The sequence below is a fragment of the Solanum lycopersicum genome, chromosome 2 (genome assembly GCF_036512215.1).
Source record: "Solanum lycopersicum chromosome 2, SLM_r2.1".
In the NCBI taxonomy this organism is placed as follows: domain Eukaryota; kingdom Viridiplantae; phylum Streptophyta; class Magnoliopsida; order Solanales; family Solanaceae; genus Solanum; species Solanum lycopersicum.
This window is the reverse complement of record NC_090801.1, coordinates 55692545-55719196: the sequence shown is the minus strand read 5'-3', so window position 1 is coordinate 55719196 and position 26652 is coordinate 55692545. Positions and strand designations below refer to the sequence as shown.

The following is a 26652-nucleotide window of genomic DNA, read 5'->3' as shown; positions in this document are numbered from 1 at the left end:
TATTGCATAATTATAAGTGTATAGCAAGAAGATATATGTTTTTCTCGCTTTATACAAAAACAGAAACACAATATATACACTTCTGTTGTATAAAGCTAGAAAAAATTGTATTTCACTGCAATTGTATAATTCATAATTGTATAATTCTTTGGCCTTTTTCTCTGCAATATTTGAAGTAAAATGTTTGTAAATTATATAATTAAGTGTATAACACGAAGATATACATTTTTGCATGTGTATATACAATTTTCTCTCGCTTTATACAAAACAGAAACAGAAATTATACACTTCTGTGTATAAAGCGAGAGAGGCGAGAATGGAAGAGTGGCGAGCGAGACTTCTGGGAGAGAGACGTCTGGCAAATTTTTGTCAATGTTTGCTATGGAGCACAATTAAATCAAACCCTAGCTATTGAATTTAATTTAGGTTATTAGTTTGCTATTTTATACAATTTTCCCATTTTTTTTTAATAACAAAAACTTTTTAGGGTAGGTTGGTGGAAGATGCAGGAATAAATCTTTTTTTTTTTTTTGAAAAAAACAGATTTTTTTGGGAGCGTGGGGTGGGGGGTTCGGGAGGGTGCAATTTTTTTTTCTTTTCAAAAATAAAAAAGATTTAGGAGTAGGTTGATGAAAGGTGGGGGAATGATGCAGGAATATTTTTTTTTTTTAAAAGACAAGATTTTTTTTTGGAGGGGGCGTTTTGGGAGGGTGTAATTTTTTTTTCGAAAACAAAAAAAAATTAGGAATAGGTTGATGGAAGGTGGAGGAGGGCTGGTTGGGGTCTTGGGGATGCCCGTAGAGAGGGGTAAATTTTTCTTTTTTGAAAAACAAATTTATCTAAATGATTTAGAACTGTTTTGCCTAAACCATATTTAACAAATTCATATTTACTCATATTTTATTTGGAATGATTGTAATCCAACAATTTTTTCTCAATCCATATTCAACCCATCCAAAATTCGATCCAATTCAATCATTTGCCACCCTTATCTATATGACATCTTATGTATATTATGCCATGTAGTTTAAGTTAAGAATGTATTATTTTCTTATACATTCAAAATTGAAGGACATATTTATTTATTGATGTGAAGTAAGAATATATTATTTTCTTATATAAATTTGTTCACAATCTTATTATTCTATCTAATTTATTAATCTCGAAATAATTTTATCCCCGAAAAAAAGACCCCTATATATCGACTACCATTATCAATTTCTCACCTCCTTTTTGCCCCCCCTAACTTCTCGTAATTCTCACTTCTCCCCCCCAACCCGTTCCCTCCTTGCTGTTACCTTTTTGGTGGCACTTTCCTCCATTGGAGAGAGCGCAGATCCATCTTCGTCTCCAAGTTTCTACTCAAACACCCAAGAATCCCCTTTTTCTCTATCTGATTGAGTTTCATTTGAGATAACACTCACTTTTACACTATAATTACATACATATATGGTCCTGAGATCTTCTTGAGAGTAACAAAAATGGATTCTCAGCCTTCCCCTTCTTCGGGAAGATTCGAAAGTAGTCCTTCGACTAGCAACAATACTCCATTCTTGACCAAATCAATTTCCGATGCCAGTAGCAGCAGCCCTCATAGCCAAAGCTTAGCCTCCATTCTCAACAACCCACATGCCGGAAAATCCGATGGGTTCTGGTGGTGGTCCACTTCATCATCTATACCCACACCTGACTTCCTACCTCTATCAACTCTACCCAAACCCGGATCCGAAACTCGGGTCCCTGATTTCCAATCCTATCTCTCTTCCATCTCCGACCCATATGCTCGTTTCCACGACATTCAACAGCACGCGAGGTTTGAGTCACTAGAACATCAAGACGACCAAAATGCCCTCGTTGCTTGCTTGAAGGAAGTCCCTGCGCTGTACTTCAAAGAGGATTTTGAGTTAGAGGATGGTTCTACTTTTAAAGCTGCCTGCCCATTTAGGACCACTGCGGAAAATTTGGTTACACAGGAGAAGCTATCACAGTATTTGGATGTAGTGGAATTGCACTTGGTTAGGGAGATTTCGTTGAGATCAAATTCCTTTTTTGAGGCACAAGGTCAGTTAGAAGATTTAAATTCGAAGATTGTTCAGGGGTGTGATAGGATAAGGGAATTGAAGGAGACTATAAAGCTCTTAGATGACAATTTGGTGGGGTCTGCTAGAAAGGTACAAGAGTTGAATGTTCAGAGAAGTGAATTGATTTCGCTCCAAGACAAGTTGAACCTTATACTTTATGTTAATCAAGCTCTGTCAACTCTCAAGTTGGTATGTGCTGATTTCTTTAATATTTTTCCGTTATGTATATCTTATGTTGGTTTCTTGTCTAAGTTCTATGAACAAAATGATATACGAACAAAATGATATAAGAAAAAAATGTACAATTGTTGAGATTCTATGAATTAAGTATGGAATGTAAATAGACCTCCTTATCTGCTGATATAGAGTGAAGTTGTTGCAAGTCATGCTTTGTCATAAAAGTAGTGGCTTGTCATTTTAGACTATGTATGAAGCATTAGTAGGGTCACCTCTCCCTCTGTAATTTTGCTGTAAGTAGTGGACTACTTCTGAGTATTCCTTTTGTTCATAATACAAGTTAACTTTTTTTTTAAAAAAAGGTAGCTGCTTGTACAATGCTGATAGAAATAGGTATTGAAGAGAATTGCTATTTTTCTTTGTTGTTAAAAATACTGTGGGATCCATGAAAGGAAGTAAAGCTATTATAGGATTCACAGTTTTTATAAATATAGCCGAGATGATGTTGTGGAATTACAGCAAGCAAGATATTAGTTCTTAGTTTTTTCAGTAACAACCAGGTAGAAAAGTTAACTATTCTTGTGGCAACTTGAATTCTTATGATGGTGATACTTCAGTCTAGATTTGAATTAGACATCCTTGGTTCGAGAAAGTGTATTGAGTTTTATGTGGAAGAGAGCAGATCCATAAGATCAGTTTTTACATACAATCTCATAACTTTGATCCATGACCTATTAGAGTATTTAGGCAGACACATGTAGTCCATTTTGATATCCTGTCCACAATTGGCATATAAGACTATATAGTTCTCCAAAAGATATTGCATATACTATGCCCCTTGCTCTCTTATTTTAAGACCATAAGGAATACTGCCCTATTTCGTAACTCATTCAGTACAATTCATTTGAGTAGTGAGGTAGAATGTTACAGTGATAAGCATCAAATAGGTGGTCATCCCTTCTATGATTTTAAAGAAATGTTTGATCAGTCAATATTAATTAGAAGGTTAGAGAGCAAAGGTAATTCATAGATGGAAGAGCACATATAAAGTAAAAGGATCTTAAAGATGTATTCTTTGGTTTGTGAAAAGTTAAAGGTACTCATCATAATGATTTTTTTGAGAAGTCCTTGAATGATACCTTTATTACATTTTACAACCCATGTAGTGGTTTTTGTCAATACCTTTATTACATTAATCCCAAAAATGTGTGGAGCAAAGGAGTTAAAAGAATTCAGACCGATAAGTTTGATAGAAGGAGTGTACCAAATCATCTCCAAACTTATCACTGAGAGGCTGAAGACTGTTATGGGAGAACGGGTGGATGAACACCAAGCCACCAAATGACTTTCTTGCAATGCAGGCAAATCAGGATGCAGCTTTATTGGCTAATGAATTGATGGGGGTATTAGTCTAAGGTGAAGCAATAAACACCAAGAATTAAACATGATATTGAGAAGGCCTATGGCCATGTCTACTGGGCCTTCTTACTTGAAATACTAAGGGACATGGTTTTTGGCAACAAATGGATCTAACTGGATAAACTTCTGCATATCCAGTGCGAAATTCTCCCTAATCATAAATGAAAATACCGAGATAGGCTGAACCTATGTCACCCTTTCCATTTGTATTAGCCATGGAGGGCCTTAATTACATGATCTGGAAAGCAAATGCATATAAGTGGATGAAAGGTTGTTCTGCCCAGACAATCAGAATTCAGGGCAATGATATGGAATTTATACGCCTCTTCTATGCAGTGATTCTCCAGTTTTTTTTCTGAGCAGAGGTGGTACAAATCTGTCATTTAAGGACAATCCTGACCATATTTGAAGGCATTCTGGGTTACATGTTAACCGACGACAGAGTTCCCTCTAGCAGTCAATCAAGTTGATGATATGCAGATCTTAGCTGAGAACCTAGGGTGCCAAGTAGCTTCCCTACCTATAAAATACCTTGGAATACCCTTGGGAGCAAAAAAAAATTAGCTAGAAATTTAGAGTGAAGTGCTGGAGAGATGTGATAAGAAGCCAGTGAAATAGAAGAGCCAATACCTTTCTCTGGGAGTTTAACACTTGTAAATTAGTGTGGATGCCCTCCCCACATATATATTCAGCTTGTTCCCTATACCTAAGAGCATTGAAAGGAAGATCAGTAAACTGAGGACTGGAGGGCTTTCACCTGGCAAGGAGAAGAGAGGATACAATCTGGTGAAGTGGGATGTCTTAACACTTAGCAAAAATCAAGGAGGTTTGGGCATAAAGAACCTTGGTCTACACAGTGCTAGTCTATTTAAGAAGTGGTTCTGGAGATTTTACAATTAAGATATGGCTTTAAGAAAACTATTGAATCTTTGGACCACTGAGGAAGTTTTGGGAACTTTTGGTTGTAGTGTGTTGAAAACCATCAGAAGGATGTGGCCCAACTACAATACGAACATGTCCATCAAAGTGGGAGATGTTACGAAAACAGATTTTTGGAATGACCACTGGATAGGAGAAGGCAGTGTAAAAGCTTTTTTCTCAGATTTACACATCATGACCCTACAAAAGATGCCACTGTCTCTCAGATGAAGCCCTCAAGGATGGGGCCTATCTTCCAAAGGGCTCTAAATAATTGGGAAGTTGATGGAGTAGCAAGTATGCTCCGGTTCTGAACATTTTCTCGGGCACTCCATTGGTCCATACAGACTACTTTGGAATCTGCATTGCAAGGGAGTCTTCATAGTAAAGTCTTGCTTCTAGAGAATGAATAATAACCGTTCATTAGTGATTTCGTTGGAAGTTAGTTTGAAAGGTCAAATTCCTCAACAAGTTTCTTGTTTTACATGGTTGGTGATTAGAAGAGCCCGTTTAACTCATGAAGTGTCACAAAGAAGAGGTTTACACCTTATGCTCAAGGTGTTCTCTAGGTGGCCAAGAAGTAGAGATCAATGGCTATTTGTTATTGCACTGCAACACAATTGTAAATTTGTGGAATTTGTTCTTGTGTATACTAGGTGTGAGTTGGGTAGTGCCCAAGAATACCTTTGAAATTCTAAACTGGAAAGGAGTTGGAAGTAGAGGGGCAGAGGAAAACTGGTGGAAGATTATCCCAGCATGCACATGGTGGACAATATGGAAGGAAAGAAATGCAAGATGTTTTGAAGGTAAAAGCAGCAAAATCCAGAAAGTTAAGATGAATTGCCTCAGCTTTCTTAATATTAGTGTAAACAAGATATGGTGGGGAAGTAGAAGTTTTAGTCGACTATACAGGAAAAATGTCAAGTTCAGAGATGTTATTGATGATGCTCTCTGCTCCCTGCGGGTTGTAAGTTCCCACCTTCACATTTTTGTCTCAAAATTTGATGTTTCAGTTTTATTCTCCATAATGACAAGTTACTGATTTTCCAGACCTTCTGGTGTTTGTTTTTATTATATTAAAATAATATCTCTTATTTAAAAGTTACGGGTCTACTGAATGGTTATATCTGACGTATATTCACATATTTTATGCAGCTTGTTGCATCTGCAGATTGTGCCGGAGCTTTAGATGTTATAGATGATTTACAACATTTATTGGTATGTACAGAAGTCTTTTAATTTCTCTGCTATTTTTAATTCTTAGTTTCTTCTAGGTACCTAACTAGTTTTTACCTTGATTAACCTCTGTGTTCATTGAGGCCAAACTGGTCGCTATCCCTTTCTGTAACTTGAAGTTGGAATATAGCGAACTGTTTTGTGATCCAGTTGGTTAATATTTTTTCTTGTGGATAGATTGATTTGTTTGGTTATAGGCTTCAAGATTTGTTATTTGCTTAAATGCAAAATATTTGGAACAACTATGTGGATTGTCTGTTGCAAAAACTATTATAAAAGGTGAAGCTGTTATAACCTTTGTACTTACTGCAGTGTCAATGTTCATTTATGCTTAACAGGATGGAGATGAATTAGCTGGTCTACATTGTTTCCGTCATGTTCGTGACCAGTTAGCCGCTTCAATTGATTCCATTAACAGGTTAGACTATTCGGAATGGATTTCTGTGTAGGTTCAATCACATTATTGGAAGAATACCTTTGAGGTGTTTGAGTTCTTGATAATGCTAAATGAATAAAGCTTAAACACTGGTTCAACTTGCTGTTACTATCCTCAAAAAAAATTTGCTGTAGCAAGTTTGGTGGCTAATTTCTGCTAATATCTTTATTGAGGCAGTTGTGATAGTAATGCCCGTTTCTGATTCTGTTGGATTAATGATAACATCCAGAACAAACTATTATCTCACGTTATTATGTAGTGACCAAAGTATTTTTTTTTTTTCGTTTTCTTTGCTCAGGATTATCCCAAGTGTCCAGTTTGCATAGATATTGTTTAGGTTTCTTGGATGATTATGTTGTAAGTTTTATAGGGGGTTACAAACTGTTTTCTAATACAAAATAAAGAAATAATTCATTTTATGTTTCTGTTTTCATGCTTGAGTTATTTTTTTTTTAAAAATAAAAGTTCTAACAACTAACATGTTATATTTATCTAATTAGCTAAAATACCAATGCTTAGGGCATGACCATCCAGTGCACTGGTTTGTTGCTAGTTCCTTCCAGTGTATTTGACTACGAGTTGTATTTCCACATTTTGGTAGCAAAACGTTACCATTCTACTGTGGTCCACTATTTTATATTTCCTTTAATACATCTTTTGAACTTAGGATCTATAATACCACTATTTTCAAAGTAATCTTTAGTACAACATTGTAACTTACCGAATCCAGTCTTGTAGTATTCTTTCAGCAGAATTTATGCGTATATCTATACACGGAGCTGGCAACGTGGATGCTCTAAGTACATCAAAATTTAAAGTGCAGAAGACAATTTCCATGAATGGAGAAGGCCATGAAGTAAGCATGTTATTATGTACTTATATAGTGATGCACTTGGTTTAGATATTTTCAGTGCACGAATCAAATTGAAAAAATTTCTACACTTTTGGAGAAAATAGTTGTACTAGACAGTTTAGATGAAAAAAGTTTACTCTGTGTATATCACCAGTTGAAAAGATGATTTGAACACAATATTGAGTTTAACGTTTAAGAAATTTTTTTCTGGGTACTTGTACTATGGTACTCTCTTTCTATTAGCAGTGGGTTGTTTTTCATGAAAATGTTTGCTGTAATTTACCAAGTAGCAAGCACCTTTGCAAGCTCTTGAAATGTGAAGGGATGCATTTGATTGTCAGAAAAAAAAAATGAAACAAAGAAATGTCTAAATTATCCTGCACGCTACCGTTCTTGCCTAAACTATATTTCAAGATGTCTTCTATTAGCCCTTGTCCACTGTAAGAAGCGAAATCCTATTATAACTTTAAAACACTACAAAATAATGATTTGCAAATGTAATAGTTCCCTATTTGTCTTTGCCAACCCCAACTCCAGTCATTCTCTTTTATTGGATGGGTAAATGGTATAGTTCTAAAGAGCAAAAAAACTGCTGGCAATTATTTACAGATGAAAGCCTTATTACAAGTTTTGTAATGAACTCAACAATTCAACCACGGCTTCTATATCATTAGCTATTTCCACGTTGCACCCAACTTCAGGCATTCTTTTTACTGCAAATATCCTTTCTTTTGGATGAGTTTAGTTTCCTTCAACTTCTGGATCCTTCAAACTAATGCTTCTTTTCAACCTCAGTTCCCCCCCTGAAACAAAAAGAGAAAAAAAGAGCTATGAAGTAGGAAGGAAGGGGATAAGAGGCTTGTACTACTTTTAAGTAGCCCATTTCCATTTACTTGGAGGAAGGTGGATAGGTCATCAGTAACTAAGGATGACGTCTCTAAAGCTGAAATAAGAAAGCAGCTTTGATGCATGATAACCTGCTTACCGTCAAAAACTTGTGTTTTAATGCACTTAAGTAATGCTCTGAGTTCAACCACCATATTTTCTGATGAAAAAATGTTAAAGTAACAATTAATCTGTGCTATCTTCTTTGCATAGATCTGTTGTGGCACTTGTCTGGTGTGGAAGTTCTCCTGCTAGTGCCTTAGTGGTATCTGTCCTATTCGGTTCATGAAACTAGAATTTGAGGGGCTAAGAGGATAACGGACGATATTTTGAGTTTCTGAATCTTTCAAGTTTATCTTTTTCTGGTTGACCTAGGAGTATATATTTAATATGTTCCATGCTTGATTCTAAATGTAATTTATGTTTTTTGTGTTGCTCAATGTTCTAATTGTTGAGGGAATTTCTCTCTTGTTCCTTTTAATCATCCTATTGTTTAACTGGATCTATGCACCCAGTCTTCATGCTACTCGACAACCAATCATCTGAACATTGACGTTATGTATTACAGGTTAAATTAGATGAAGAAGACAATTATAATTTGCGAGACCGGCTACTTCCTTTTGTTATTGGGTTGCTTAGAACCGTGAGTATCTCTATTTTTTCACTGAGTAATGTTGGTATTCACTTGTTTTGTTGAGTGTTGGTGGCGTATTGATTTTCTTTGGGTGGTTAATGTTGATTGTTGAATGCCATGGCATGATTACAATCATGCTATCTGTTAAGTATAGAAAACAATACATCCTCGAAGAGATGCAGAATCACTCTTTCTCAGAGTTAGGTGAATGGTAGTATTCGAGATAAAATATGTGTAGATTTGGATGGGATTATACTCCTTAAGTGTAAACAAAGAAATGAATAATTTTAAGAGCTGAATCGAGGTTAGAGGTGTCATTATCCAAATAGAGCAGTAGCTTGCTGAGAAAATTTGGCTTGGTATTTGATTTTATCATATTCTCAAATTTTTTTCCCTCTTGGCGTTTATTTTATTCCAAATTCTTCACTTTTGTGTGTATAAGATCTGATGTAATGGGCTGGCCATGGTTTAATCACTTGCAGCAGTGATACAACGCTAAATGGACTATATATATTATCTGGAAGTAACAAGTGTTGGTGAAGATTGTCTTAATTTATTATGTATGTACTTCATTCAGTTTAGAAGAGAATAATGAAGGAGGAGCATAGCTGAAGATTCTAGGAAATAGTTGATTAGTGAATAGCGAGGACTACAATCCCTTTACACCTCTTATGTACCATTTTCTGTGTCCTTGTGATTGACTTATTATTGATCATCAACTTGACTAAGCATCGGTTCCAATCCGGCTGCAATTTATGCCAAATGAAACAAATTTTATTCTGGGTTGTTTTGCAGTTGTAAAGTCTACTATATGTTTTCCGTCAACATTTTTAGGGTGTTTGGAATTTATATGATGTTTTTAGTAAAAATATTTGGTGGTGTTTGACTGTTGTAATATCCAGGCAAAACTTCCTGCTGTATTGAGAATATACCATGACACTCTTACGGCTGACATGAAAACTGCCATTAAGATGGCAGTTGAAGAACTGCTACGGGTGCTTGGTGCCCAACCTATGGATTCAGATTTTGTTGCAGGAGAACGAGCAGTTGATGCTGATGGTGAGTGTATATTATTAGGTTCACATTTCATTTTTGCAAGGAAGAGCTTCAGATGCAAATGAATTTGGTGTGCAAAATATTGGTTCTCTTCTTCTTCCTTTTCCTGTAAAAGATGTGGCTAAGGATTAGGGATGCAACTTCATCATTAATGCAACTGAGTGGGCTGGTAGATTTCATGCTATAGTTCCTGATATAATGTATATGCTTTACTCAGGTGGAAGCTCATCCCTTGCCAGTAGATTGAGAAGCTTGTCGCCTGAATGTTTTGTTCATCTTTTGAAGGCTGTTTTCCTGATAGTGCAGGTAATGTGTACCTCACTGTATCTTTCTGTTCAATCAGGATTATGCTGCAATCATGATATGTTACTTCCCTTTTTTCCTTTGAAGAATTAAAAAAAGGATTTGTATATCGATGTAGGGATTAGTGGAAGATCTGGGGGATTTCTCTTTGAATGACCTCTAATATGCCTAATTAAATTGGATAAAATGGACATGAATAGAACAGAAAGGATATAGAGGATTCATACGGTTGATTCAACTTGTTGGGGATTGAGGCCTACTTGATTGGTTGATTGATGCCACACAGTATGCAAGGGGTAAGTTATGATCAAATAAGCTGGCCAAGCTCATGCACTTTCAGGTTCATTGTTCATATTCAAGAACCCAATTAGACCTAATCATTTGAGTCTGAACTACCACTTGAGATGCTCTTTGTTTAGATAACGTAAGCACCTAACAGGACAATGTCGAGCTTTTAACGTTTGAGCTAAATATCTTCAGGCTCATTTGAAAACAAATTTACTCCTTTTTCGATAAGTCTTAAAGAGTTTATAAAACACACCTTTTCTTGGTTCCGCACCCAAACCAAAAAGAGGTTGATGTTTAAAATCTCTTAGTCCCAGTATGGAGCCAAAATTACGGCATTTAAGGTCTTTTCATTCTTCTCCTCTTTGAAGAAATGTTCAAAGGTAGGTAACTATGAGGTCTTTCTTTGAGTGAACATTTTTGGTCAATGGTTTTTTACATGTAATATTTTTGTGATGAATAAAATCTCTTTCTATTAAATTATCTTTGCAGACCATTCTTCATCTAATTATTTTCCCATATCAAATTCCAGACAGGCCTCAACTCTGCTTCATTGGATATTCTTCTCTTCTTTTTTTGGTAGAAAACAAATATCTCTTTTAATGTTAAATTAGTTGAGCCTTAATATTGTCAACTGATTTAGCCTTATCATGTACCTGCGCTGTTTGATGGGACTAATTCGATTTGAGCCTTAAGCTCCGATAGTGTATAAATTGATTAGATTTTGGTCTCAGGTGCTTCCTGAATCCCCTTTTAATTGAATTTCAATAAATTGATTTGCATGGCAGATAGGTTTTCGTTCTGTGGGTGCTGGTACACTAATTGCTGATAACCTGCTTCCTGAGATCTTCTTCCTTTCCATTAAAAGCTGAAGTTCTGCAATACTGCTTCTGGTATAGGGTTGACTACCAGATGAATTAAATAGTTGTTACTGTTGGTTCTGCATGTAATTATTCCACGAGATTATCGTACTTATTGAACTAGGTTCATAATCTTAGTGACAAAACATTACTAGTCATTGTAGGCTTATAGTGTATATGGCTTCTCGTTTCATATTTTGTGCCATATTTTTTTTGAAATTGGTAGCTTTTGTCTATTATCCACAGGTGTACAACAAAAGTGTAGCTCCCCTTTAAAAGTGTAACAACTTACAGAGTAAAGTTTCTAAACTGCTGCCTATAAACAACCTAGCACATCAACTACAGTTTAGTGCCTATAAACAAACAATTTAGCGCCATATTATTATTATTCTCCTTTGACTAAGGTAACTAGTTTGTATATAAATCTTCAGCACTAAGGCTGGGATCCCAAAAATTTACATCACAGAGCTACATACAACGGAGTAGGCTCAGCAACCCAAAAAAAAAGAACCTATATCTAGGTCCTATCTCATCTTACAAGGATCCTAAGATGTCTACAATTGCTACAGGATCATCTATATATTCCGAACTACACCAATAGCAAAAAGTGATAATGCAGTTCATTTTAATCCTACGCAGTGGACTACTGATATTTCCAAAAAATCTTGATTTTCTCTCCTTCCAAATGGTCCACCATATCACTGCTAGGACAATTTCCATCTGTTTTTGTCTGTGCTACCACTCCCCTCATAGTTCCAGCTTACCAGAGCCTGATCTGCCCTTTTTGGCATAGTCCACCTTATGCCTCTGAAATCTGTAAACGGGTTCCATAGTTGGCTAACCACTTTACCGTGTAAAAACAAATGGTTGATTGTGCTCACAAAAAGACATCTTGGACACATTTGTATGCCCCTCTTCATGTGATGTACACATCCAATAACTCTTGGTGCTGGGTATCCCTTCCAAACTTATCACCTAAAATGTGATTCATTTGGTGGCGCACAAATAGTTCACTATTTATTGCTGTTTAGTTGGTCTTCAATAGTAGAGATAAAATAAAACGTGTTAAACTAAAAATGAGAAGCCAAATGTATGTGCCATAGGGGCACCAGTCATTTTGTTTGTCTGATTCCTTCTATGAATACCTACTTTCTCTGGGGTGTCAGTATTTGCTGTTCTCATCCAACACTATCATGACAATCCAAAACTTCCCACTAGCATCAAAGCCACAAAATTATAGTTTTTCCTAAGCACGAGAAATGATCATTGAATCTCACATGGTAAATATTTTCCTTGAGAAATGTTGCATACACAACCAAATGGAGATATTTTTTATCTGGATTTCTGGTTTGTCTTGAATAATTGGTTACCCATATCAGCTGTCTGGAAAAGTGCTTTGTGCAATTGTCTTACCGATTCTTGTTTTTGTTCCATCTGATTTGGTATGATATAACTTGATATTTTTCTTTTAGTGAATGCAGGCACACTTAGCACAGGCATCTGAAGTTAAGAGAGCCATTGAGTGGATTTTGTGCCATCTTGATGGCCATTATGCTGCTGACTCAGTTGCTGCTGCAATTGCACTTGGAGCAGCGGCATCAGAAACAGCTCATGAAACCGTCGATCAGGTAAATTCCTCGCTGCAACTTTCTGTGCAAAGGAACTCTTCCAAGGTCTCTTCTGCTCACGGGAATGGAAATGAGGGTATAACGTCATCGACTTTATCGAGAAATTTCAGGTTATTCACATTCCTGGTCCCTTCTTTTATGTTTTGTCTTTTTTATTTCTCTTTATTTACCAGAAATCTTGTGTCCAACACTTGCAACAATTTTTCCTCCTCAACCGCTTTGGTCGTGGCGCCAACTTGGGTGCGATGGGCATCACCATGAGGTTGAGTGCGATAGCCAGTGTGTTGCACCCCCATTCCCATCCGAACACTTAGATTTCTATGGCAGGCTCTAGTAAAACGTACACAACTTTTTGTATGGTGCTCAGATTGACAAACGGTTCTGTTGGAATCTAGACATGATTATCTTTAAAATAGGGCATGTTCGTTAGACCCGGTCTAACCACAAACATAAAATGATTTCAAACTTAAGCCGAAATCACTGACTCTTCACTTTTGATGCGCACCCGTGTCGGCTTCACCAAAAATACTCTACTTTTAGCAAATCCGATACGCACCCGTTTGACATTTTGAAGAGTCCGAGCAGCGTAGATGTTGGTGAAACGTCAGGACTACTCTGAAAAGCAAATTAGGTGATTGATGAGAGATTGTCTGAACTGGGTGCTTTTTTGTGTTGGTGGAATTCTTTAATGTGGTTGGTTAAAGAAGCACAAGCTTCTGTTAGTGTTACAGAGAAGTTGGAAAAAGGCCAGAGAAATTTTCAATGTAATGACTCGTGAGGGGAAAAGAAGTTTCATTTGGTGAATTGAAAAAATCTGTTACCACACCAAAATATTTGGGTAGTTTTGGATTTAAAGTTCGAAGGGTCTTTAATAAGGCACTTTTAGGGAAGTGGTTATGGAGATTTGGGGTAGAGGTAAATGCTTTTTTTTTTTGATAAGGTAACAATTTGGAAGGGGGTGATTGCGGAGAAGTACGGGGTTATGGAAGGGGGTTAGAGGACTAAAAATACAACGCTATCCTGCGGTTGTTGGCTATGAAGGAATATTTCAAAGGGCTAGGAAGAGTTCAATGAAAATACTTCTTTTTGAGTGGGTAAAGGGAGTAGGGTGAGTTTTTGGGGTCATTGGGGCCGTGGAAACACTATTTTGAGTCTCACTTCCCCTAACATGTAGAGGATTTCTTGCCAAAATAGGACGTTGTTTATACAATCATGGAATTTACAAGGGGGTCAAGCTTTTTGGGCTTTGAGGTTTAGCAGAAACTTACAAGACTGGGAAGTTTGGAGAATTTGAATACTTTGCTGGCTTGCTCCACCAACAAAAATTACTATGGATTGTCAGGGTGTTTGGAAATGGGGAATTGGGGGAAATGGAGTCTTTTTCGTTAAGTCCTATTATGTGAAGCTTTTGGTGAGAGAGGAGATTGTTTTACCACAAACCTTGATGTGAATCCCTAGAGTACTTCTTCATACGATTAACCACGAGGGGGGAGGGGGATCCTGACTGCAGAGAGCTTGAGCAAGAGAAGGACTATGTCTGTTAGTTGGTGCTTCATGTACAAGAATCAGGAGAAGACATAGATCACGTACTCTTACATTGCCAGGTAGCATCTTTGTTATGGGGGAGGGGGGAGGTGATGAGATGGCTTGGTTTTAAGTGGGTAATGTCGAAAACTGTGAAAGAAATGATGTTTAGCTGGGCTCGTAGAAGATGGAGGAGGAGATGCAGAGCATGTGAAGTTGCACCTTTAGCCCTGATGTGAACCATATGGAGAAAGAGGAATGAGAAAGCTTTTGATGGAATAGAGAAAAATTTCATACACTTGAGAAAATAGAAATAGCTTCTTTTCCTTTATTTCTTTTTTGTGCACCCATGAAGTTGCTTTTTGTATGATGGCGGTTGTCGTAGAAAATTATGTTTTTTTGTAAGGGTTTCTATATTTCTGTACTTCATCTTAAGAAAAAGCTGCTTAGCAAGAATATTTGAATCTTGAATGCTGGTTTCTGTAATTGCATATTAGAACGTCACTGAAAGTGGCTAAAGGTTTCACATTCTAATCAGTAACGGCAATATGCCGTGTCTTGTGTTTCAGTTGTTGGCTTCTATTTTTAGCATCTGCATAAGTTGTATTTAAATAATTTCCAAATGTTTATCCACTACTTTTTCTTTGACAGAGCTGATGTATTGAGAGAAAATGCAGAAGCCGTTTTTGCAGCTTGTGATGCTGCTCATGGCAGATGGGCAAAGATCCTTGGAGTGCGTTCTCCTATCCACCCTAGACTGAGGTTACAGGAGTTTCTAAATATATATAACATCACTCAAGAATTTGTAACGGCTACTGAGAAGGTGAGATTCTCTATTATTATTTTGTTTTTGTAAAATACATACTTTGCTGGTTCCATATATGTATTTCAGTTGTATTGATGCCTGTTTTGCCAATATATACAGATTGGTGGAAGATTGGGTTATAGTATTCGGGGAACATTGCAATCACAGGCCAAGGCCTTTATTGATTTCCAACACGAATCCAGGGTTAGTTGTTTCTCCAGTTGAGCTTTATCTGTGTCATTGACTCATTGCTTCTTGCGTTTATACCTGTTGTTGGTTGATTCAGATGGCAAAGATGAGGGCCATTCTTGACCAGGAAAATTGGGCTGAGATTGATGTCCCTGATGAGTTCCAGACAATTGTCACATCACTGTTCTGCTCAGAATCTGAGACCCGTGAACTTGCTGATGAGGTTTCAGCTGATATTGCACCAAGCAGCCCTAAGATGGTCCTGGGCAGTGATGGTTCCCCTACGGCAGAAGCTAGACTTCAAAAGATATCACAAAATGCAGAGCACACTGATTCTACTCCACGTTCAGAGAGTACAGCACAGGTTAGTATTTCATGATTCAGCTGGCAAACTGAAAGCACTAATGCTGATTTGGAACTAATTCTTCACAGAGCAATGAAACTAACTCAAGAGAACGTGGAAAATCTTCTGCTAGACTTCTTTTCTTCAGAGGTGTTGGATATCATATGGTAAACTGGTTAGTAAATTCCTTTCAATTTGATTAAGTCGTCTGTTCTCTTTTGGTGGAGCTGGTACTCTCAGATTTTTATTTTTCATTTTTTTCCTTCTCCGTGTCTTCTCTTCTGTGCACTTGGTGTCTTGGTCACTTAAGTTCTTAATAGTTAAGACCACTGATTTAGAGCTATTTCTTGTGTGACTTTTTCTTGGCTGTCTCAACATGTTGCATTTTCTTTGCCCTGTGAAACAGAAAAGAGAACTTATCTGACAACACGCCTTCTTAATCCTTTTTGGGGCTTTTTACTGGGACTTCGATTTTGGAGTGCTGGATTGCCCTACACAGTTTTCCTTTTTTCTTTTTAAGATAAATTCTCCCTTCAAAGATGACAATTCTCCTATTGTGCTTCAGCGGCTTGATTTTGGTAAAGATGTTGTCAGAATGTATTGAGATGAATAATAGCTTGCCGGGCCTATCTTCAGAAGTCGTTCACCGTGTTGTTGAAATCCTGAAATTGTTCAATACAAGGACTTGTCAGCTTGTCCTTGGTGCTGGAGCAATGCAGGTCTGTTTTGGTTTCTTGATTATATTTTCTCTAGCTTATTGTTGATTTTCTTGTGGACATTAATTTTTTTTTAAAAAAAAAAACTAGTAGGCAAAAGGTACTCAAGCCACCAAATATGTTCTTGATTTCAATCCCACTTTTTTCTCTTGAACTAGAGACAATATAGAAGTTTAACTGTCTTAATCCCTTAGGCGGGGCCAGAATTTTTAACTTATGGATTCTGGAAAAATTATTTGTACATATCAAATGATTTTTTTTTGACACATTGTATTTCAGTCAGTAGTTAGGTAGTACTGAAAAACCATATTTACAAAAAGAAGAAAAAGATTAAAAGTCCTTCCAATGCTAAACCAGGAACTAGATGGACCCTAAACCATCTACGATTGACTCAGTCTCATTGGAGTAGACATTTGTACACCAAAAACAGAACAACAGAATACATTTAAGCTTGACTTCCTGCAGGTTGTTGTCCCTATTCTCAAAACATCTATCATTTCTTTCTCTCCATATAGTCCACCATATACAAGCAGGTATTATCCTCCATCTTTCTCTGTTTGTAGCCCAACTCCAGCCTCCTCCCAACTGAAAAGAGTCTCAGCAATCTTACTAGGCATACTCCAGGAAATGCCTCTGAGATTAAGGAAAATCTGCCACAGTTGAAGTTTGAACAGTGAAATTGCATTGTGGAAAGAGGTGTTTTACTGTCTCTGTATCCTTACCACATCAGGAGCATCTGTTGCATAGAGATATACCTCTCTTGACCACATTGTCCAATGTCAGAACTGCTTCATTGGCTAGCAGCCAGGTGAAGCATGCCACTTTTTGTGGCACTTTGACTCTCCAAATTTGCTTCCAAGGCCATTTGAAATCTTGATTCTCTTTACGACTTGTTTGTTTATATCCTTCCTTCACCCTATATCTTCCTTTGTTGTTCCCATGCCACCATAAATAGTCTTCACCTGGTTGAATTTCTTGGAAACTCTCCAGTAGTTTGAAAAGTTCAATCATTCTGGGAATTTCCCAGTCATTCAAGTTTCTTCTAAAGATCATATTCCATACTTGTGGTGACCATATTTCAGCAACAGTTTTCTCTTGGTGTTGAGCCAAAACAAAGATGTCAGGAAAGAGATCTTTAAAGCTCACAGTACCCACCCATTTATCAATCCAAAAACTTGTTTTTCTACCATTTCGAACTTTGACAGTTAATTGATTACTGAGGAACTGCCAGAATAATCTAATGGATTTCCAGAGGCTAATACCATAGGGGGTGTTAACCTCTTTAGTTACCCATGTGTTCAGTTGCTCATACTTGCTCTTGATTACCCTGTACCAGAGGTCTTGGTCCGCCTGATGGTACCTCCATAGCCACTTGACTTTGAGTGCTTTGCTTTGGGATTTAAGGTTCTTGATACCTAGTCCACCTTGTTCTTTACTTCTGATAATGTTCTTCATTTGACCAAATGAAAACCCTTCCTTTCCTTGTTGCCTTGCCACAGGAAGTTTCTTCTGACTTTATCCAACCTTTGAAGTACTGACTGGGGTATATGAAAAAGAGATAACATATACGTAGGGAGGGCATCTAAGACTGAGTTAATCAAAGTTAGTCTACCTCCCAAGGATAGATATTGTGATCTCCATCTGGTTAATTTCTTTTCACATTTCTCCATCAAATGAATTTTTTAACACAAATATGGGGTTGAATCAAAGCTACTGGATTATGCCCAACCCGTAGCTCAAGCGGCGCTGCTCCTGCCCTTGATATGTACTGACCCTCCTTTTACTAGCCATCATCCAAGTACCCTGGAGAATGGTGTGAGAAAGGAGGCGATAAAAATGATTGATGAGGATTGGGTTTCTTATTTCCACATCTTTGGACTAGAATTGTTGGAATAAAGGATTTTAAAAAGGTTATAAATTGGCAGAAAATGTATGGTGGTAGATGTTTGGGAATCAAAAAATTTATTTCTGGAACATTGACAATGATTGGAAGGCAACTGTAATTGTAGTTAACTACTGATTTTTACTCGACTTTTTATGGGTGCATTTCATACTGATTATTTCCCCCCAAACATTTTTTTCCTAGTTGATATGGATGCAATATCATTGTGCCTTAACTGGGATAAGTTTTACAGGTTTCAGGTTTGAAGTCTATTACTTCTAAACACTTGGCCTTGTCAAGTCAAGTCATCAGTTTCACATACACCATAATTCCCGGTATGTAATGATGATAAAGTTGTCAGTTACAAAGTGTCTTGATTATTTGGTTCCACCTTTTGTCCAATTCCTAGTCTACGGGTGCATTTATCCTGTAGGTGTCTGAAGAGACAAAAATTCATGCTTGGACCTTTTTTCTCAAGTAAAACCATGCTAAGGTTACTATTTTGTGTAGTTTTCAATCTACTGTTTAGGTGTTAGGCTTCAACAGGAAAGTCATGTGACGGTATTGTGCTTATTGATGAAACAAGCAAGGGTGTTGACCAAAAATTTAAGTTATGAGAGGCACTCCTGAGAGTACAGGTTTTAAGATAAGTAGAAGTAAGATTCTTACTTCATAAGGAAAAAAGATAAGTAGAAGTAAGACTGCATACATGCACTGCATGTTTAGTCAACAAAAGAATGAGTGAAATTAAGGCGGGGGTCGATGGGAATGCTATGCGTAGGTGTAAATAATTTAGATATCTAGGTTTCATGTCTCAGGAGAATAGTATGATATTACACATCCATTTTTTGTCGTTACCAAAAAGATAGTATGATATAAAGATGTTACAACGTTTGAAATGGAGAATTGCTACCAAGGCGTTGATAAAAGAATATCTACTGAAGTGAAAAGGCAAGTTCTATGTATCATTCATAAGACATGCAATGCTATGTAGGAGTGGATGTTAGACCGCCTGAAGTGCAAGTATGCCAGTGTTATTAAAGGCGAAAAGCACAAAAACTCTAAGGTCTGTGAGGGCTTTAAGCGCAAATAAAGAGTGGGCTTTAATGGAAAAATGCACAAACGTAGAAAAGAATACAAATATATGTGTTTAGTCCAAGACCAATAATTATAAACATATATGACCAAAGAAATTGAATTTTTTTTTATAATAAAGTGAAATATCAATTATTTAGTGTCACTTCTTCATACGAGGCTCATTGGCAAGTAAACGTTTGCCTTAGAACCTTGATGACGACATTGAAGTGCACATAAAGCGAGTCGAAGCGCTCAATACGTTTTGAGCCTTCTTCAAGGCTTAAGCGCGCCTTTGATAAACACTGAAGTATGCAACACATCCACAAGATGAATGTGGCTGAGATGCGCATGCTAAGATTTAGTGCATGCATACAAGATTAGAAATGATCACATTCAATAAGAGGTACAAGTAGCACACATCAAGGATAAACTTAGGTTAAGATGGTCTGGTTATGTCCTGCGTTACGTCTAGATGCACCGGTCTGTAGGTGCGAAAATGAAATTATGGTGAGTGGAGGTTTTAGAAAAAGCTGAGGCAGACATAAAATCACATGGAAAGAAGTTATATTGAAAGACACACAATCTCTTGGAGTCCACCTAGTCCTAGCAAAATTAAGGCACAATAAAATGAAAATGATCTATAATGGGCAATACCTATTAGTTGGGATTATATTTTAGTCACATTACCATACCTACTTTAGATCTTATGTTTTCTAGGAGTCTTTAGCTTCTATCTGAGATTTATATGCCAGTAGAAAATATAGAGAACTTCTTCATTCTCAAAAAAGAAAATATAGAAAACTTCTAATATTTATTATTATTATTATTTGTTGTTGTTGTTACTATGTACTATTATTACTATAATAAGCATTAGAAGTTCTTTATATTTTCTATGACATGTAAATCTTTGATAGGACTAAAAAAATCATATTACTACTACCACCACCACTTAAAAAATTTCTTTATCTGAAAGTAAGACCAAGAATGTTTAACAGTTTAACTAATAAACTCAATTTGTTGATATAGCATCGGCATAAGGAACCTTCACTTGAGTAACCTTAGGTAGTGTTGGTCGATACATGGCATAATATGGATCAATAAGCAGTTTTACATAAAAGTCTGAGCATACTCATCAATGAAAATGTGCCAGAAATGCCTTAATTTAAGTACCTTGTGATTTTAGAACTCAATTTTTTCCTGACAAGTTTTGTATTTGTCAAAGAACTCAAGAGGATTCTGTTCCTTAAAGTGCCTGAGACGCGCAAGGGACTGCTGATTCTGGAGGTTGATCGTGTAGCACAGGTATTGAAATCTGTATATGTTATTGTTGATACGTTTTGCTTGAATCCACTTCTAACCTAATGATATATTTCTGTTCTTGGTCTATTTCATGCAAAAAAAAAAAAAACCGTGAAGCATTCTCCTTTTTGAGATAGGGATTTCCTTTCCTGTCTGTGCATCTATTATTTATGCTATGAATATTTCTCAATGCTAGTACTCACAAAACGTGTTGCGAAGAAAAGAAAAAATGTATTCAATTGATTGATGTCTCCTAATTGACGATATCACTAGAAATATGCAAGTGCTCCTTAACACGATTTTCAGGTAAGGCCCTCAGACTCTTCCTCCGAGATTCCCGCACTACAGCAACATCAGGTTCTGTGTTTTTCTCTAATCGCGTGCTGTGCTTGTTCAAAAACATGGAAAACAAGATCTACTTCACCTCTGGAGACCAATTGTACTATATTACTGAAAACATTACTTCTTCAGAAGCTTGGTCTGATTATCTGGAAATGAGGAAACACATGCTTCGATATTTCAGATGCCAGTACAATGTTTGTACTGATGGATAGAAATGTTACCATTCTCAAAAAATAAAATATAAATTGACCATATGGAGTTAAAGCTGTTGTAAGATTCAATGGAAGCCAAAACAGGATCTCAGGATCTCTTGGACTATCTTCAGTACGTAGGCACTTGTACGCCAAGTGGAGAGAGATGGCTGTGATTAGTTTCTTCCTTTTGTATGTATCATATGAATGCATCTTATTAGCTGTAGTGACTTATAATTGTTTATAAATGCAAAAACTGGAATAAAATGGAAGTTATGTGACCTTTCTACTTGGAGTATCTTTTTGGCTTGAGATGTTTCCTTATATTTCAATATATTGTCAAACTAAAAGGAAGATAAAAAAAGAGTGTGTAAAACAATTCAGCATCTACCATCTTGGTGTAGCTGTAGCCTGCTTGTTAGTAATTCATGTTGTAATACTCTTCTGCTAATAACCACGGGGTTCTGCTTATCCCCAACCATGTATTTTCCAGTTTCTCCTATTTTGTGAATTTTTTTTTCCTTTATCTCTCACATGACAATTGCATTTTGTCCGTTTCCATTTCTACTGTATAAACATAGAGGAATATATTCGCTAATTCTGTACAAATCAATCACTGCTATGCCGTGGGCCCCAATCAAAAAGTTTGCTGTGCTGACTGCTGAGATTATCACTCACCCAAGGTTTTGGTGGGGAAATATTATTTTAACTCTAGAGCTTTGCATGAAATCCAGGACTATAAAGTGCACCGAGATGAGATACACTCGAAGTTGGTGCAAATAATGAGGGAAAGGTTGCTGGTCCACCTCCGTGGGCTTCCACAGATTGTTGAGAGTTGGAATAGGCCAGAAAATACTGATACGCAGCCAAGTCAGTTTGCTCGTTCTATCACTAAGGTACAAGTTATACTGTAGTAAGCCCAATTCTTGCTCCCCATTTTTGGTCCACCTCTTCCTTATGTTTGCTTCCTTGTGAATTTGCAGCCACTTTTTTGAAATTGGTAACTTTGTGTATTTCTAACTATGATTAAGATCATTCAGTACATTGGTCTTGCACCATATTTACATCAAAAGATTCTTAAGAAACTGGAGCTATTCTAGTTATCTATAGGGAGCTTAATACATCTAGAATTTCAACAGTTTCTACCGAGTGAGACTGTCTACACCAAAAACAATGTGCACCAATAATATCTCTAAGACCAAAATAGCGTATCAAATTCTTCTCTTATGAATCATGCTCTCTCTTTAAGTGCTATCTTTTTTCTTTCCTTCCATATGTATAAACCATATGAGGAACACTTGTATACTGGAGTTCTTCCTATTCTCAATAAAATTATTTACCTTGTTAAAAAAAAGAAAAGGAAAAAGGCATAGACACAGAATGGTGCAGCCTGCCATGTTTTACACCAACCCTTCTTGATTGTAATAGATTTGGGTTTGTCAAGTGACAGTTATAATTGACCTGAAATATTAACAGCTAAAAGTTCAAACCCTGTTTGAAATTTACAGGCAATTGGCTACTGCTGAGTTAGTGAACTAATTTCAAATATGACATTTCTCTGATATTTGATGCAATGTAAAACCTATGCAAGTTTGCTCTTGTTTTCAATTGCTATCCTTGATGTTTCTCATCTTAGTCTGGAGGTTACAGTTTTACTTTGGTCCTCTGTATAGTTGTTGCATGCAAGTTACTTTCTAATGTTGCTTCTTATGATGTTCTTCTAAAATTTTGTGAAACGTTACTACTACTGGAACTTGTATCTAACTGATTTGTTTTCTTAATCTATTTGAAGGAAGTTGGCCTTCTTCAACGTGTCTTATCTAGAACCCTGCATGAGTTAGATGTTCAAGCTATTTTCAGGTGAACTTTTAAACTTTTTCCTGAATTTGTCCTAGGCAGAGCAAAAGAACCTTAGTCTTTTGGGGGGGACTCAGAATAATCTTTTATTGGCAGCTGTCGCAGCATTGTTCTTTGTTTTCTTCAATTTTCAGCTGTTACATGTATATTTGCTTAACATTGATACCTTAAGCTTTATCTCTGCATATGATACAACTCTGTTTGATGTCTTGTTATTGTTAGTATTATCGCTGGTGTTGTTATTAATGTTATTGTTATTGTTATTGTCGTTGTAGTTATTAATTATTTTTTTGGAACTGGTAACTGTGTATTTCTGTAATGAACAAAACAGCACATAGGACTGAAACCATATTTACAAAAGGACCCTATTATTATTGTCTTGATACTATAAGGAATCTAAAACATCATTAACAGAGACAATATCATTAGAGTACAGAGTAACTATGTTCTGAAGTGCTACAGGAGCAATACTACAACTACTAGTAAGGGCGGATAACAAAACATGCATTGCTACCTACTAGCCCTCGCTCCTCTACCCTAATTTGTCCTCCATGGCCTTCTATCTATGTTCATGTGCTTGGTAAGCTGAAACTATGTTATGTTCAGTCTAATAGCCTCTCCCCAATACTTCTTCGGTCTACCTCTACCTTTGCTGAAACCATCCATGGCCAGCCTCACACCTCCGCACCGGGGTATCTTGACATCCTGTAAATATTTTCTGAGATAAATTTTTAACACTTATGGACGAACATATAATCAGCTTTGAGCGTTAGACCTTCTCAACCCTCCCGACCAAGAACTTCATTAAGTACTAATTTCTTCCTGCATTCACCATCTAGGTCAGTATTGGCGAAGTCAAAACATCCTTGTAAGGTTGAACATTGAATTTTTCTTGTTTCTAGGGAGAAGAACACACACTCTCTCTCTTCGGACTACAAGGATCTATTGTACGTAACCTTACCCTGCATTTCTGCAATATGTTGTTTCCACTGCTCGAACCCGTGACCTCTAGGTCACATGACAACGAGTTTACCAGTTACACCAAGGCTCGCCTTCAAGGACTCTCTCTCTCTCTAAATATATTCTATTTTTTCATTAGAAGCACTTATCATTGTTTGGTGTGGTGGTTGTTTGTTCATTATTATATGTTCATTCTTTTCATAAGGTTTTCCTTGTTTTTATATATTCAGTGCTGGCATGAAGTAATTTTGCATCTATATCTATTGCTTTAATTGACATTAAATATATCAATTCTTGCTTAAAAAGAATGTCATACTTGCAGGCAAGTGGCTATTATCTTCCATTCTCAAATTTCAGAAGCGTTTTCGCACTTGGATATCAGCAGTGAACATGCTAAAAAAAGGTATGGAGTCATTTTAGTGTGTTAAATGATTTTTTGATCAGATACATCAATGTAATGCCGTGTTGTCGGATGAATTATTATTTTCTTTTCCCAAGAGCCAATTTATTCATCATTTCAACCTCCTTGTGTGCTTACTTTTCTTGTCAAAACAATAGTTTCATGCTAGTATAAAAAATATGATCCATGTTATACCATGCCTATTTGAAGTTCCTATAATGCCTACATAATGTACTAAGGCCGTTTGAAAATCTAGGATACAAGAGGGCAAGAAATAGCACCGAAACATCAACTTAACAAACTGTTAGAATCCTGATAATGGCCAGAGAGACTCTATGTGTGCGTGTGTACGTGCGCTTACAGAATAGACTAATAATTAATAAGACAATATAGATATATCTTTTGGGAGTCTTTATTTGAAGAAAGCATTTAAACGTAAGTAGAAGAACAAGAGGCATCATAAACTCAAGAAGCATGAAAAAAAGAAGAAGATGAAAATTTGGAAACTTACGTGTTAAGGAATACTCGTAGTCACATAGCAAAATGCCCTGTTTTGTCCTTCCTTTATTTTGTTGTTTTCTGTATCTCCTTCAGAGCGTCCATTGCTTCTGGTCAATAAACTCACACACAAAAAAAAATCAATTCTGGTTAGATTACTTTGTGCCTCATTATTTAAAAGCGCACATTTAATGGAACAGCATTGCTTAACACATGATATGATAATCCTCGATTTGCATTACTCTTGTCATTTTAAGCAAACAACCCGATGGCATCTAGTAACACAAATATATCCTAGAGTTGAAGGCTGACAAGTTTCTTTTTGTTCTTTTTTGTTATTGCTTGTGTTTGTCGTTCACTTCTTCATCTGTTGATTGTTATGAGTATTAATTTGTTTTCTCTTTTCATCAAAAATGACTATGAACTTATTTTCTTTTGCAACAGAATGTATTGCGATGTGCAGCATATTCTTGCATGTATCAGATCATTGCCTTCAGATAGCAAATCTAATCCTCCTAATTGGGGACAGCTTGATGAATTTGTGGCAAAAAATTTTGGTGAGGAAGTTGGTCAATAGCCTTGTAAAGTATCCTGTATTTCATAAAGATCAAATATAGTTTGGCAGAGGCAATCTGACAATGCGTGAAGACTATGCAGCAACATTGTATAATTGACTTGAGGTAGTCTGGATTTTTTCTAATTTATTTTATATGCATCACACCGAAAGCTGCATGAACAAGTGATATACCATAATGCAAGTTGGAACTTGCGACGATTGTGTGATACAATGGTGGTATTCTCATCTCTATTGATAGCTAGACTAACTTTGACCATGATGGGTGGACATGTCTAAGGAACTTTGCTGTTAAAAATGTGTTCCAAATCTGTAGAAATCAAGGGTTAGGCTAGAAATTACAGAAGTTTATTGATAGTAGACTTCTCTTAAAAATATGCTCGATTATTCTTGTTTTTTATCTTCACACAGTTCAGACGTACGTAGTCCGAGTTTTCTTGTTTTACCTTCCTATGTACCCTCTTTAATTATTGCAAAATTTTGCAGATGTACAGTGTTCTTACTGGATGTTGGTGTTTATTTACCACAGCGGAATCAAGTTTTGAGGGGAGGAGTCCATAACAACAACTTGTAATTGTCATACCAATTTGTGATGGATCAGACATTCTTGAACTTCATTGTGATTGTATTCTTTAGCCCAGGAAAATAGAAATTCTTTTTCCCTCCTCTTCTTCTGTTTTTAGAGGAAAAAAATTCATATATTATCGCATTGTGGAATTGGTAAAACAATTTTCTGTAATAGAGACCCGTGGACAGTGTATATTTTGTATACTAATGAAAGCAAACTGAATGTAGCAAGGCCTTTCTTAATAGATCTCTTTGGACGTTTATGAAGAGCATTATCTCATATATGTCTTGTAAAATCTTATAGAATACTATAATGAAGAAAACATAAAGGAATATTGTATAAATTCCTTTATCTAGTACCTCTGCAGTAGGACTAAGTATTATTAGATACAAAACTTTTACATATTGTAATGACAAATGAGAAAAAAAGTTGCAACAGAGAAATTTCAAGAACTTGAAAAAAAAAAAAAAGAGGTCTACTCTTTCTTTAAATTACTTCCAAATTGTCAAAAGTAATTTTGATTTGTGTTTCGAAACCTCAATTTCCAAATATCATTATTAAATTTGAAAATCAGAGAAAAAATTTTTGGTTTAAGATCTCGCATAAGATTTCATTTACAGCTTGTCTCTTGTAATGCTAGTAGGGATGCAAAGATA

At 36.4% G+C, this 26652-nt stretch overlaps 1 protein-coding gene across 3 annotated transcripts; it reads left to right on the top strand.

Annotated features, from left to right (window-relative positions):
- Positions 1-1083: 1083 nt before the first annotated feature.
- LOC101265887 (vacuolar protein sorting-associated protein 54, chloroplastic-like) lies at positions 1084-26262 on the top strand. Of its 3 annotated transcripts, none has more exons than XM_069293538.1 (20): positions 1084-2270; positions 5751-5813; positions 6170-6249; positions 7006-7123; positions 8574-8648; positions 9542-9698; positions 9913-10001; positions 12625-12881; positions 14947-15118; positions 15221-15304; positions 15387-15653; positions 15722-15807; positions 16198-16351; positions 18484-18565; positions 20530-20609; positions 21874-22035; positions 22932-22999; positions 24279-24359; positions 25299-25534; positions 25958-26262. In XM_069293538.1, exons 1-19 carry the CDS (start codon positions 1482-1484, stop codon positions 25429-25431), a joined length of 2997 nt encoding a protein of 998 aa, XP_069149639.1. In that variant the 5' UTR covers positions 1084-1481; the 3' UTR covers positions 25432-25534; positions 25958-26262. The 3 variants fall into 3 exon arrangements, with proteins under 3 accessions (XP_069149639.1, XP_010316977.1, XP_025885106.1); XM_010318675.3 differs by having other exon boundaries at positions 25915-26262; XM_026029321.2 differs by lacking the exons at positions 21874-22035; positions 22932-22999; positions 24279-24359; positions 25299-25534; positions 25958-26262 and adding an exon at positions 20913-21331.
- The last annotated feature ends 390 nt before the right edge of the window (positions 26263-26652 follow it).

Coding starts and splice junctions, on each gene's coding strand:
- LOC101265887 (XM_069293538.1), top strand. CDS start 1,482: ATGGATTCTCAGCCTTCCCCTTCTTCGGGAAGATTCGAAAGTAGTCCT. Junction 5,814..6,169: donor ATGATTTACAACATTTATTG/GTATGTACAGAA, acceptor TATGCTTAACAG/GATGGAGATGAATTAGCTGG. Junction 15,808..16,197: donor GGATATCATATGGTAAACTG/GTTAGTAAATTC, acceptor ATTGTGCTTCAG/CGGCTTGATTTTGGTAAAGA.